Source organism: Numida meleagris, chromosome 4 (genome assembly GCF_002078875.1).
Source record: "Numida meleagris isolate 19003 breed g44 Domestic line chromosome 4, NumMel1.0, whole genome shotgun sequence".
NCBI classification, from domain to species: Eukaryota; Metazoa; Chordata; class Aves; order Galliformes; family Numididae; genus Numida; species Numida meleagris.
Genome location: NC_034412.1, coordinates 66,882,282 through 66,896,896, shown reverse-complemented (window position 1 = coordinate 66,896,896; position 14,615 = coordinate 66,882,282). Strand labels below are relative to the sequence as shown.

General features: G+C 37.4%; 1 protein-coding gene across 25 annotated transcripts in view; it reads left to right on the top strand.

Moving 5' to 3' along the window:
- SORBS2 (sorbin and SH3 domain containing 2) overlaps positions 1–14,615 on the top strand; it is a 194,750-nt gene that overhangs the window by 142,707 nt on the left and 37,428 nt on the right. For 23 of the 25 annotated variants that reach the window (XM_021396833.1, XM_021396835.1, XM_021396832.1 and 20 more), the window contains 4 exons: positions 3,325–3,391; positions 4,474–4,518; positions 5,698–5,884; positions 7,753–7,867. In XM_021396833.1, coding sequence (XP_021252508.1) covers positions 3,325–3,391; positions 4,474–4,518; positions 5,698–5,884; positions 7,753–7,867 — 414 coding nt within the window. The remainder of the gene's footprint in view (positions 1–3,324; positions 3,392–4,473; positions 4,519–5,697; positions 5,885–7,752; positions 7,868–14,615) is intronic. The other 2 variants (XM_021396846.1, XM_021396853.1) reach the window with 1 other exon arrangement.

The window sequence follows — 14,615 nt, the reverse complement described above, 5'->3', positions numbered from 1 at the left end:
GTTATTAATTTTGTTTTTATTTTTTTAATAGCAGATCGGTCTAATAGCATGCATATTAGCTATATAAGAGTATAGCAGAAATTCCCCTCAAGTATGCTTAACAGAGTTGGCAATCTGTCATCCTATATTTAACTTTCAGATTGGTCTGATTCTCTGAGATAATCTCCTGAAAATATAATGTGATTTGATTATGACATTTCTCAGCTGGACTTGCTCTTCATTTTTGATTGTTTCAATTTAAAAATGTCTTGCATCTTTTTAAGCTTTGAATTATAGAGCTGATTCTGATGATGAGACATGAGTTAAAAGATTATGCCAGCATGTGTGAGTGAGTGTGTCTGTCTCATATGCCACTTTGTCTCCTTACTCTGGTTCTTTAAGACTTAGCTGGAAGTGAGGTAGTTTTCAACGTATTGATTTGAGATTACATTTTAAATGTATAGGGATGTATTTGAACCAAGTGTACCCCAGTCATACGAGAACAAAGATGATAGAGTTAGTTGTCAGCAAAAGACTCAAATATGCTGCACCTTGACAGACCTTCTCACAGAAGTGCAGCACTATGCAGAAACATGCAAAAGCACTGTAACTGCACTTCCCAGGAGCAGAAATTAGGGTGTAGCGCTCGCTTTCTCTCCAATGTCAGTGGTCAATCCAAATAGGAATCCTCTCCTAGAAGGTTCAGACTTACACTGTCAGAACGGAGAAAGTTTTCGAATTCATTGAGCTTATGGTTGCACACAATTTTTAAAAGTTTCTCATTTTTCCATCTGTATAAAAACAGCAATATTCTATGTAAAAAGCAGTAAATGGAGATTCAGAGGTGATAGATGACATATATATTGTGTTCCCAAATACTATGTTACTTTTAGATGCAAAAAGGAAGCTTGTAAACAAGAATCTGGGAGCATCTGTATTCCAGAATTCAATGTGCTGGTCTCTTGCAAGTCTGTCTTTCCTCTCGGAAGATGGTTAGTGACAGCTGCTTAGCCAAGGAAAGCAGAGGGATGTTCTCTTCACTTCATATTCCTGCAAACCCTTGGTCCAAAGGCGCTGAAAGGGGAAGGGCTGCTGTACAGCTGTCCCTTCTCTGAGAACTCCCATCCCATGGTAGCATGTTACCTCTGCACCACTGTTAGCTCCTGTCAGCTCCAGCAAGTGCAAAAAACCTAAAGCCTGAATACTCAGATTGTTAAGTTCTGCCACTGTGCCAAGCCCTGCCCCAAAGGTGATGAAATTCCAAGGCATTAAAAATGAAGTCTTTGGAAAAAAGAGTGAAATACTTAGAAAAGCATTCAGTCAAATGGCAGCACTAGACTTTACGAGTGACAGGATCCTAGGAAAGGGGGAAAAAAAATCTTGGAAAGCAATATGACTGCACTGTTAGAGACTATCCAAAAATAATTGCTTCATTTCTATCAGAATTAGTCCATACACTGAAAAGACCTCTATTTAATGGAATGAAAAAATCAAGTCCTACCAGATATTTTGTCTGTAGTTAGTGATGTAGCATTTCAGCTAGGAAAAAAAGTGCTCCACTCGGAAGGTCCACTGAAAGTCATAAATGCCTCCTTTAATCATATACTTTCTGATAGATTATTTGAATACTGAAATGATTATGGAGTCTCCTGGGTACCAATTGCAGATACCTCTTAGATCCTCTTCACGCTGTTCGGCTGATTGCTCATTCATATGTGGTGATAACATGTTTCAAACCTTTAATTGTAACAACTGTAATGTATGCAAAGCAGGACAGCATCTGAATGACTCGGTGGGCTGTGAATACTGCTAATTCCTCAAACAAAGGTTGGCATGTGGGGTTAGAGAATATAAATTGAGAATGTGTAATTTAAAATTAATTTATTCTGTTCCTCAACTAATCCCATCTGGTTTATAATGTAAAGCCAAATCATTGGCTGATGCTGTGAACCCCAGTGTCTGGGATGGGATGGGGGTAATGAGACTGAAAAGCTCAAGCATCCAAAACGATGTTGGAAGAGCTGCTTCTGTGGTTACATGGCAGCTTCTCCATACCTGCTCTCTGTGTGGAACCTCCTGTGAATGTGTGGAGCACCTGACGGATTAGGAGATAATCTGGCAGAGATATCAATGTATCTTTGTCCTTTGACAACCAGCAGGGTCACAGTAGCAGTACTTTTGCACTGTTTCCTGTCTATTCCCCTGCCACTGATTCAAGCTCTTTGGAAAACCCTTCTTGGTCCAATACAGAGGCAGCTGTGGTAGCGTGGATCACTGTGGAATTCTACTGATGTGGGAAATGAGGAATCATCTAGTAGGAATTTTGTGAGAACTGATGTTAATTCTTCAAACAGGTCATCATTTTCTGCATAGTTCACCAAAGTCAACAAAACAGTTATAATTATGTACAGTAACTTAATAAAGTGTTTAAGGTAAAAGTGTGATTCATTACATTCATTAAACATTTTGCTTTTCTGACCACTATGGAGTATGTAAAGATTCATGACCAAAAGAGAATAATACTAAAAAGGCGTTTGCCTTTTTTGATACTTCTTTTTCTGAAGTAGCGTCATACTATCTCAAAGCAAGTTAGGAAAAAAAAAAAAAGGAAATACAAACTAGTAAGGGATAAAATACGTAAGTAGCACGAGCAAACGTTAGCATCAGGAGAGACTAGAAAATATGAGACTGTGTAGTTTGCCATAGTAAATACAAGTGCAATGTAGTGAGTGATATTAAAAGGTATACTGTATTCACTTATCACTTCTTGAAATAGAAGAATAAGTTCCCTGGAAAGGGAAATTAAAAGCTGCATAAATACTGTTTGTTTCCCAAAAATAATTCTTGCCTTAATTCTTTTTTCAGTAGTATTCCAAAGTAAATATGCATTATTTAATAAATATGTTTTGAAGATAATGTAAGTTGAAAATAGCTGGGAGTTTATAAGAAGCTCTTCTTACAGGCTGGTAATTGGCAAGGTGTTTGTATTTTCCTGTGTAGTACCCAGCATTCATCTTTGTCAAATATAGGGCTCTAAGAAGATAAACTTTTGATCATCTGGCACCAATTACAATGTTCCCAAGCATTGTATTCTCCAAGACTACAGTCCAAAATAGACTCAATATTAAATGCCTTCCAGAACTTGTTACAGGGATTCCTAGATGAGACGGGCAAATACACCTCTTGAAGTAGATGAAAATGATTATATGGAATAGGGAACAAAGAATGATAAATGTAAATCTGTGTCCAGAATAACATTAAATGTCTGATCTGTCCACATAGATATTTTTATTTCTTTGTTATTTTTAATTCCTTGTTAATTGTTAAAAACTATATTTTATTTAGACAGTTGACAGGCCAAAGGATTGGTACAAGACAATGTTCAAGCAAATCCATATGGTACATAAGCCTGGTAAGTATGCTGTTTTCTTGGCTGTGTACTTGTCAGTGGTATTAAAAAGTACACTTTCTGCATTTTGATTAGCTGCCATATGAAAATGCAAATGTTCACCAAGTGTGAGACAATGAATCAAATTAAATGGCTGAACTGGATGGTAGATTTTGATGCAGAGAGATATTTCCCTCTGCTAGAGGCTGTCTATTTATATTGTTGTTGGTAGGGTTTTTTTTTACTTAAATAATTTAAAAAAAAATTAAAGTGATTAATATAAGCACAAACCAATGTGATTGTGTGTCATCATGGAACTCAGTGAAGCAATCCTCATCTCTGCTGTGAAGGATGAGAGATTGGCCACTGGAAGTCCCTTGCCTTACCAGCTTATTTTTGGAGAACTTGCGTGTTAGAACAATGCAGGCTGTTTTGAGGATACATTTTCTATTTGAATTGCATTTTTTCCATATAATGTGTTATTTGTTTTGCTGAAACAGAGCTTTGGTGACATTACTAGCTTTAGAGTTAACTTCTTTTATCACAATTGTCACCAAGGAACAGCATAAACCACAGTCAAGCTCAGTGACCCTCATGAAGGAAAGAGACCTTATTCTCCTGAGATAGAGCTTGTATTCAGCGTGGTCAAATAGGTTGTTAGCGGGAGAGAAAGAAATGTGAGCAAGAAAATTATGGCTTATGAGATCTGTCCTGAACGCTAGTCACATGGTAAATATTTGAGTTTGCTTGTCATTATATGAGGATTTAGTAGTATCTAGTAAGAGGAGAGCAGAGCTCTTACTAAAGGTAGAGGTTGGAGAAGAACAGATGAACAGCTGTAACTTACCATTCAGGGCTAACCAGTAGTATACAATATGGGTGACATGACAAGAAGGTACATTTTACTAACAAAATTGCAAAAATAGTTTATGGTAAGTATAATGGGAAAAGAGAGAATTCAGAAAACACCTACGTGAGATGAGGAAAAGAAATACAGCCCTTGATTGCCTGCTAATCTTCTCTTTGTATTTCCAAAAAGAAAGCTGTGTTGCTGTGATAAACTAGCACGTACTGCATTACTGTAACATGTATATTTCTTTTTGTAGATGACGACACAGACATGTATAATACTGCATATTCATACAGTACTGGTAGGAATTTTTCCCTCACTTAAAATGTTAATGTCAGCAAGTAACAGGAGTAATTAACTATTTGTGCTTGCTTTTTTAATAAACAGTTTTTATCGTCATGTTTGATCTCGGTTGGTGTTTTTTTTTCATGCCTTTTTTCCCAAATGAAACTAAGTTTAATTTTGGTTTCATTCTTGCTGATGTATTACAGCTATGGGCCTGCATTACTGCAGATGGGATGCATTGTAATGCTGTAGTTTCTGATTACGCTGCGTTTATTTTCACTTGAGTGTAAGCAACACAGCCTTTCCTAATCAAAATGAAGAGAGACCTACTGTGTAAAAGTACAAATACTAATTACATATATGGGAAGACAATAAATCTTAAAATATGCACTGAGTGCCTAATAAAGATGCTTCTCTTTTCTGACGGTGTTCATTTTTACTGTAGGCACTGGTGGTGATGGCATTTAACCACAAGATAGACATATACATCTAATAGATATATAATTGCTGTGTCTTTCAGAAGATGATAAACTGCGTGGTAAAATTACTTAATAGAACCAAAAATGGAAGTGTGAATACACTATCTGCAGAAAACCACAGTGTCTTGTGACAAAATGCTATTCATAGTCCTTCCATTTCAGTGCTTGTGTTGCATTCAGCATGCTCTCACACTGCCTTTTGGTGTAATATGGAGAGTATTTGCATGTGTAAGCTGTTCAAGATCTGTTTATATACTTATGATCCTATTCAAGATACATGACTGCACAGTTGTCCCAAACTAACAGTAATTACTCAAACAGTGTAAGGATTGTGCACTTCCTACCTCTCCTCCTCAATCTGGACATAAAAAAAGAGAGAGTGAGGATGAGCCCTGGGGCTAACAACAGGTGTCATTAACAGCCCCAATAGATACATGCAGCCATTAACTTCTCCCTCCCCGTCAAAAACAAATAATCATTAATTTCTTTCAACTTTACTGCAATTCTCCTGCATGTTCGTAGTTTTATATACAAATATTTGAAAAGCATTACCATGAATTACATAGTACATAGCAATGTACTTTTAAAAATACATTTATGCATTTTGCAACCTTGCAGCTTTATTAACTAACTGCAGATTCTTGTAGCATTTCATGCTTTATTTTATTTAAATTCTTTCTCATGTCATGACTATTTCTGTTTTTGCTTTTTATTAGGTGGCTACAGTCCATCCTTCTCTGCTCAGGCACACCCAGCTGCAAAGACACAGACATACAGACCGTTGTCTAAAAGCGCTTCTGATAGCGGCTCCGATGCCTTTAAGGTCTCATCTCCTTTACCACCTCCACATGTGCCACCCCCAGTACCACCTCATCGTCTGCGGGAGAGGTCTATACCAGAAAAGTAAGTTACTGTGTTTTCAAAAACTCTTCTTGGTATGTACACACATTAATCCAGTTTCATACCGGTGAAGGAAAATATAGCGGCTATAGAACGGCATGACAGTAAGGGCTAAAAATTAAGGCTGTGATTATGGCTTTTTGTAAAATTTGTAGGCAGTGGCAATTCAAAAGGTAATCCAACAGATGAAAATCATATTGCTGAATGATTTTATTGATTTTGACTCCTTCTGTTGAGGACAGGTTTCCAAGAGCGGAGGATAGGAGTTGGTGATGGACTACCTCCCAAAGGCCAAGAGCTTTGAATCTTGTTAGCAAGTCATACAGAAATGCAGGTTTGGTTAGCAGAACATTAAAATGTACATCTGCTTAGCCTTGATCTCTGAGGTTCTGTGAGTCATCATCCTGCGCTAGGCCAAATGCCTTGGTCACAGAAGCTGAGGCCTGTTTCAGTTCCTTTTGTCAAGCTTGAAAATAACTGCTTCCACACTTAATTTGGATGTTCAGCTCCTTTTTAAATCTCCTATATGATAAGACAAGCATTGGAAATCTAGGGTCTCCAGGCCAAGGGATGCCAAACACGTTAGTTATGCTTTGCCTGCTGCTGACAGCTATAGCTTGTCAATCTTTTCCTGCCACTGGAAGTTTCTTTAATTGCCTATAAAGTATGAGCATTTAAAATCTCACATAAGAGGCTTAGGTTTAAATGTATCACGGTTTTATAGCTGGGAGCTAAGATATGGTTCCCAGTAACAGTTGGGCTTAAAAATACAGCCCATAAGGGATTAAAGGCTAAACATTGTAATGAAAGTGAATTGAGTGTGAACCAGAATTTTAGTGGCATCCTTTTTTCTTCAAAGTGATTTGAAATATAATGCAACTTGATTTCCATTTTCCTGTTCTCAAAAAAGACAATGTTTTCTGTTCTGAAGTTGTAATTTTTCTTCAGTGAAACTGCACAGTAAAAAGCCGTGTGGGACTTCTACCCTTGAAAGGCAGGGCATTTTATAAATAGATGATCTGTTTTCCAGAAATTGCACTGTAAACAAAAGCTACCTCATACATTTTTTTAAGGCATGTGATGTGCCTTATTAGGTCAGGTCACATCAAGCCAAGTCACAACAGAAAGCCTGATAGAATTTAATCAGGGCATACAATTTCTTACTGTAAATGCAGGTGTACACATGGGATTTCCTTTTTCCTTCCTCCATTCTGTGAGTTACTAATGGATCATTTGCCCCAGAGCTAAAATTATTCCAAATGCAATATGGGTAGTGACCACAATAATACCATGAAAAGATAACTCTCGTTGTGAGAGGAACTACCTAAATATCCCCCCAGAATGTGACAGCAGCTATTAAAACAACATGGTAAATGGCTGGAAAAAAAAAAAAAACAAACAAAAAAAAAACAGAATAGTAGGGTTACATTTTATTTTTGTCTCAGAAAATTCTGTTACTTTTCAATATGGACTGTCATATTGTGCAATGATAAAAGTATCTACCATTATCTCCACAAGTGTAGTAAATAATGAGTTTTGCATAAGAGCATAGTAAATTTGCAATTTGAGAAGGCCTACCGAGGTATTTTGACACAGTGTTTCAGGAAAGTTTTCAAGTTGTTTTACCACTTAAAACAACAGAATGAGCAATCCCATTGGCTGGATGTAACTAGCACATCTCCTGCTGTACTGAATATACCTGCTATAAGCAAGTGAAGATGTGATGCTGGTCCAGACATTTCAGATCTGAAAGCCAGAAAGTGAAACCATGCTGAAATTCATTTGGCTTTGTGTGTGTCTCCCATGTCTGGAGCTGTAAAGCAGAAGGAGTTGACAGTCAATTAACTCAACTGCTCTTTTTTGTTATTTAGGAATGACTGGGATCCCCCTGACAGAAAAGTAGATACTCGCAAATTCCGCTCGGAACCAAGAAGCATTTTTGAGTATGAGCCAGGAAAGTCATCAATCCTTGAACATGAAAGGCCGGTAAGAGGCATAGATGAAATAGTGATAAATAGCGATATACAGTACAAGGTTTGGTGAAATGTCATCTATTATTTATTACTGATAATAACCGCTCAGATTAACATCGAAAGTCTTTTTCAAATATGATTTTGCAGCAGTTTCTCATTGCTGTTTCCTGATGGTTGCCTTTTCTGAAAATGTAAGTTTGGTTTATTTGCTAAACTTAAAATCTGGTATTTCCAAGAACTCAAAGGACCACTGTGACAATGTAATGGATGATGAGTAGAACTGTGAATTAATGGAAGCTGCTTTTTCTAATTGGCATGCGTACCAGCTCTCATTTTCAGTATTAGTAACAACGTATATGGGGACAAACTCTTCTGCGGGGTCTGTGGTAGGACATGGGGAAATGGTTTCAAACTTAGAGGGGAGATTTATATTGGATGTAAGGAAAAAGTTGTTTACAATAAGGATGGTGAGGCACTGGAACAGGTTGCCCAGAGAGGTGGTGGATGCTACATCCCCGGAGACACTCAAGGTCAGGCTGGACAGGGCTCTACGCAACCTGATCTAGCTGCAGGTGTCCCTGTTCATTGCAGAGGAGTTGGACTAGATGATCTTTAGAGGTGTCTTCAAACTCAAACAGTTCTATAGTTCTGTGGCTCTACATGTTTTCTAGTTAACTAATGCATAAAAGTAAAATATTAGCATTTTCAGGATGTGGCTAATTGTATGCGTAAGCAGATTCTGGTCAAATACTGGTAAAGCTAGCCCAGACAGACTGTGGAACCTCAATTTCTGGGGGTTTTCAAGAATCACCTGGACACAGTTCTGAGCAACCTCCAGCTTTCAGCAGGAGATTGGAATGGATGACCTCTGGAGGTTCTTTCCAGTCTCAATTACTCATGAGTACTGAATGTTCATGAACATGTAATTTGAAGCCCTTATTCCTGCTTTCTGAATAATTATCGCTGTTGTGGAATTTTTTATAAGCATGTCTGATAAAGCTAAGATTAATGCATGCAAAATGACCATTAATAGAATTTTTCATTTGCTGAAAGATGCGTTTTCCCAGCCTGTCTAATTTCCTTTTGTGCTATCTCAATACTTGGTTATTTTAGGAAAATCGTCACATAACAATGGCATTATTTTCTTTTCTTGGGCTTTTACCTTGAGTTTGGAACAGTTGAGGGGGTCCATTTTTCAGAAGATTTTAAGTAATTGATGCTGGGTTATTATTTGTTTATATGTGGTTACATTACATGCTTGTTCACAGAATTTGCTTTTCTAATATAATTCAAATTACTGAATTCCAGAATATGTAATACTTCAACAGTGTGAAACACTACCTGTATTAAGAACCTTTCCCTCATGTTTTTGTGGTCTTTGCGGGAATATAACTTTTTTTTAGCTAGAAAATAGGTGTGTTTCTATGAAATTCAGCTCTTGCAGAACCAGTGCATTTTTTGTAGAAGAAGTTGGCATTTCTATGTGGGCTGCTACTTAATCAAACTAATTACATGGGATTTAGAATTTATTGTCAAGTTGCACTCAAGTTGCACTGTACACTGAGGTCACCTGCCAACTTTTCCAATGCCAAAGAATATTAGCAAATTAATGTTTAAAACAAGAATATTTCAGAATGGTTCAAGAATGGCCTTACTTTTATAATAAATTACATTTTCTGCCAATGTAGTGGGGAAAAAAAATCATTCATATAAGAAATGCAGTACTGATTAATGCCATCACAGACACAATTTTTCAGTTTTAAAGAACTAATGAAATGACAAAAAAAAAAAAACAAGCTTTGCTGACTGTTTCTGGTGCTTTTTTTTAATTATGTATTTTTGATGCTCTCAATCAAGAGGCTGGATTTTGAGCTTTGTAATATTCAAAGCTTATAATATTTTCATTCAAAAAAGCCTTGCTTAGTTGCTTCAGTCAAGAGAAAAATCAGACTTCTGCCATCTGAATCTTAGTAGCTGATGTGAATTAAAAATGTCTCTTTTTAGAATAAAGCTGAAAAATAGACGGAATAATATTCATGGACAGAACCAAGAGATTTGTTTTCTTATGCATGATTCAGAGTTTTAAAGGACTGGAAAATGGGAGTTATTGCAGAATACAAGACATGAAAGTTATACTGACAGTAGTGTAGCTATTAACTGATTTAAAAAAACACTTGAAGTAGAGCAAGCTATCACAGCTCTGGAAGTGGTTTCATTAAAGCATTTGCTTTTCTCATGTTCCTTAAATCAGATATAGGAAGTACAATTCCTGACTTGTGAAAGGATGATCAGCAAAGTAGGCCAAAAGATTTTTCTGTGTGTCTAGGAAAAGCTGACATCTGAAAACATTGTATTAGTTCCAGATTCAGATGAACAATCCAAATCCTCATCTGTGTTAATATTGCATGAGTCAGGTGTATTTTCATCCAGTAAATGAGTAAATTGTAGCATAATAATTTAATCTTACTCATATGAATGTGAAGTTAAATGTTTATTCTTTGCTAGTTTCAGCCTTGTATATATCAAATAATACCTTCACACTACAATTTGTACATTTCTCTCTTTCTTCAATGAAGTGAGTAAGAAAGAAGGGTTATGAAAACAGTGAAATTGGCACAAGCAATAGATGTGTTTATTTTCATCAGCGTTCTGCTCAAAGTATAGAAGTATATTTGTGCTAGTCAGTTAAAACTGTGGAGTTCCATTTCAGTTCTAGATTTTTTTATATGTATGTTCAGTACGCAAAATTTTCTATTGAGTTCTAGGTTAGAGTATGGAAGCATGACTTGGTTTGACTGGCAAGTCACAAAAAGGCATTCTTTCTGCTTTTGCCCTCTGTTCTAGCAGACTGGGAGACAGATGCTTTCTAAGCCCTAGCCAAAACCTGTTTTTAAAGTTAAAATGATTTGTTCATTTTAACTCTGTCAGGAGGATAGATAATAAAAAGGAGTCCTTCAGTAAAACTGACTTGAAGCCAAGTGAAATCAATTGCATGAGTATTGATCGTGGTAGCCCAGGGAATGCAGCATCCTCCAGCAGCTGGCAAGCAGCAGTGGAGTTATGAACTCTAGAGCTCTTCCTTTTTGTTTGCTGCCCTCTGCAGTTCAGTCTGTAAATAAAGTTAGGAGCTGTGTGCGTGGAGTTAACTTCACACACACTCTTATGCTCTCACTGCATTGGCATGCTACTACAGAGTGAGAACTTGAAAACTCAGAAACTGCATTAAAATACACTGTTTCCTTACAAGCAAATTTTTTATTCTTGAGCTTTCAACTAATAGCAAGAGTATTTTAAGATAAAAGGAGAGCTAGTTACTCTCTCCATTTTAAAGCATTTAATGCATCCATTCCCAGTGTGTCCAACAGACACACTCCTTGCTCCCTGTGAGGAGCAGGGACTCCAGTCCGTCAGCGTGTGGTGTGGTGCTGCTGCCCTCCAGACAAGCTGAAGGCTCATAAAGCTGAGGCGGGCTGCCTTAGCAAGTAATGTCAGTAGCCCGAGACTTGTAGTGCTAACAGCTCTGTGGTAGCCACACCATTCACATTTCATGGGAGTTGTATCTGAGTAACCCAAATCTAGTCCCATAAAGTGAACACCCATTAGTGGCTTGAGCACATTAGAGCACTCTTTCTGTAAGAAATCCTTCCTGCTATTCCCTCTAGACCTCCCTCTCTCAACTCGATGCCGTTGCCAAGTGTCCTATCCCTTGTCACCTGCGAAAAGAGATCAACACCCTCCTCACTGCAGCCTCCTTTCAGGCAGCTGCAGAGTGATGAGGCCTCGCCTCAGCCACCTTTCCTCCAGACTAAACTCTCTGTTCCTTCATCTCTCAGATGAGATATCTTCTATCACTGTGAATCTGTTGTGTTTGCATACGTGTCTTCACCTCTGTAGAAGAGATTGATGTGTTTCAGAAATCAGTTATGATAAGTCTTAACTGTTGAGTTCATGAAACTTATTTTAGTGGTGTTTTTCTACTAAAGACTTGTGTATGTATAGTTGAGTTGAAACACTTAGTTGTCAATAGTAGTGCTGAATAATGGCTGTGCGTGGTGGAATTGGAAGGGCAAAACTCCAGAGCAGCTTTGCTCCTTAACCCTGCCATGGAGCACGGATGAGCTGTCCACTGCTGGCAGTCACTGACCACTCTGTTATCAGGACTAATACTCCCCTTACTTGAAAGGGACATTGTGAAGATAAAGCTATAAAACAACAGCTATTGCTTGAACAGCTCATGGATATGGGAGCACCAAGGCAGTTTGAAAGGGCTGTTGAGCTTTCAAAAGAGCAAAGTTGGCAGTTTGATCAAGTAACATCAGAAGCAGCAAGAAGAGTGCTATAAGATGTTTAATTACCTGAAATGGTCAAGTATGCAGAGTTATCTCTTGTAGAAAACAGAAATAGCTGTATGTGGTTGCTCTGGTACGCTGGTGACAGCTTGACTCATGAGGAAAAAATGCTATATACTTCATCACCAGAAACATTATTTTTATAGGACCCCATTGCCGCCTTTGAGGAATGCTTTCTAGGTCACACCATACTTGGTGTCTGAGTTCTCATAATTACAGCCAAAATTTTAAATTCAGAAATATCTTCTACAAGATTTTTTTTTCTTATTTGCAGCTCTTTAAGACAGTGGTTCTCTATAATTCTGTGCTGCAGGTCAGCACACATCAGATCCAACAAAGAAACTGAGGCTGTTTAGAAAATAAATAAGGCAGCCAAGTTTGCAGTGGATTAAGCATCCCATTGGGAGCTCTACTGTTTTGCACTGTCATGTATTCATGCTGCTTGAATAAATCTGTCAATTATTATTCATTCATTGAAAAGCTTTCTTAATGCTGACTTCAATTCCTACTTTATCCCTTTGCTGTGAGAATTTTCAGATGAAAACTATATTTTTCTTTGTAAAAAAAACCAAAAACACTTCATGTCAGTGAGCCTGTGGGAGATAAAGCATTACAAAATGCTGCTAAAGCTGAAATTATGGAATGCATAACTTTTGTTCCCTATTTTTGACCATAAGGATTTAAAATTTCTTTAAGTTCTGTTTGACGCTCTGAAGTGACTTCTTAATATAGTCGTGCTTGCATGATGCATATTTCTCATCTCTGCTCAGTGCTTGCTTCAAGACAGCAAGATCCAGAATTAACTTGCTTTCTGAGAAGGGAATAACTGAAAGTGATCATGATAGAATTATGTCTTTATGGCTTTGCTGATCACATGGGCACTTTGTTGCCTAGCTGAAGATCATTTAAAGCATTTTCTTAACAAAGAATCTTCAGTAGTATTAAATGTACTTGCACCTATGTTTACAGAAGTGGTCATCTTAGCTTAAAAAGAGTAATCTTGAAATCCTTAAAGTCTTTCAGTCATTGGAAGAATAGCAATGAAAAGGAAAGTATTAAAGCTACCAGTCAATGACGGCTCTTGAACAAGAATATTCTGTCTTAAATACCATAATTCTTTGATTTTACTCCATTGCTTTCCCTGTATTTGTTTTGTGTTTGCATGTGTATTGTTGAAGTGACATGGCATTTCTAGCCCTTCGCTCAGTGTGTGCCTTTTCCTTCCCTTTTCCTTCACAACTGTTCCAGCCCAATCGCATAAACCCAGATGACATAGATTTAGAAAACGAACCCTGGTATAAGTTCTTTTCGGAACTGGAGTTTGGACGTCCGGTAAGTGAGGACAGAATATTAATATTTAAATATGTTAGGGAAAGTATTTTTATATAAATTTATAAATTACCAAATTCAGCAAACATAACACAGTAAAGTTAATATGACCTTTTTTGAGAAAGGTCAATAAAATCATCTAATGCATATAACTACTATTTTTTCAAGTGGAGCCCCAACTTGCCAGGGTTGTGACTTTAGTAAATTAAATATGGACTATATATTAGGGCTGGATTAGGTTCAAACAATCTATAAGAGCATAAAAAATTTACTGATACACCAGGCTACATGAGGAACCTGATCACTTGGCACAGGATCCTAGAGGGCACCCTGGGAAGCAGCTACCTTCTTGTACCTGCTCAAACACCAACAGCAGAACTCGCAGCTACTTCAGTGAGAGAAGAAGAGAAAGCAAACTACATACTTTCCCTTAAAAGTTGTTGCCCAGTGTATCAAATTTATGACTGATTACCTTTTATCTCCTTTTATCTAGCCATTGAAGCTGTTTTGTTATTCCTCCGCATAGGTAGGCAGAAACAGTCCAGATACATTCTTCTGAAAACACTGTTAACAATGTTTTACTTATGATGATAATTTGAGAATAGTGTCTCCTCTAAGATGAAGAATGTTGAGATTTCTCCAGCAAAAATGTAACCGTGACACCTTATGCTGTCTCACCAGTATTAAATACAACTAGTACTGATTCAGTTACTCCAGTTGTAAATTTTACCCCCTGAAGTTACTAACATTTTATTTAGCTGCTTAAAAATTTACAAAATACTGTAACACATTCTTCCTCCCATTCTACCTCTACGTGTCACACTTGTACTCGATGTTGTCAACACTTAGTTTCTAACTGTGTCACCTTTTCCACGTTTCATTCCTTGCTGCCATTGATTCTCCTCCATTCCATCTCTACTCTTCTGCTTATATGATGCAGCCACCTAAAAAGCTTTTGGACTATGTTCAAGACAGTTCTTCCGGTGTTTCCAATGAGGTAAATGAATGATTCTTGTTCAGGTGATTCTCTTGGGAAGAAGGGTTGGCATGCTTGCCGTTTGTGTCTGTTAGAATTTTGTGGGT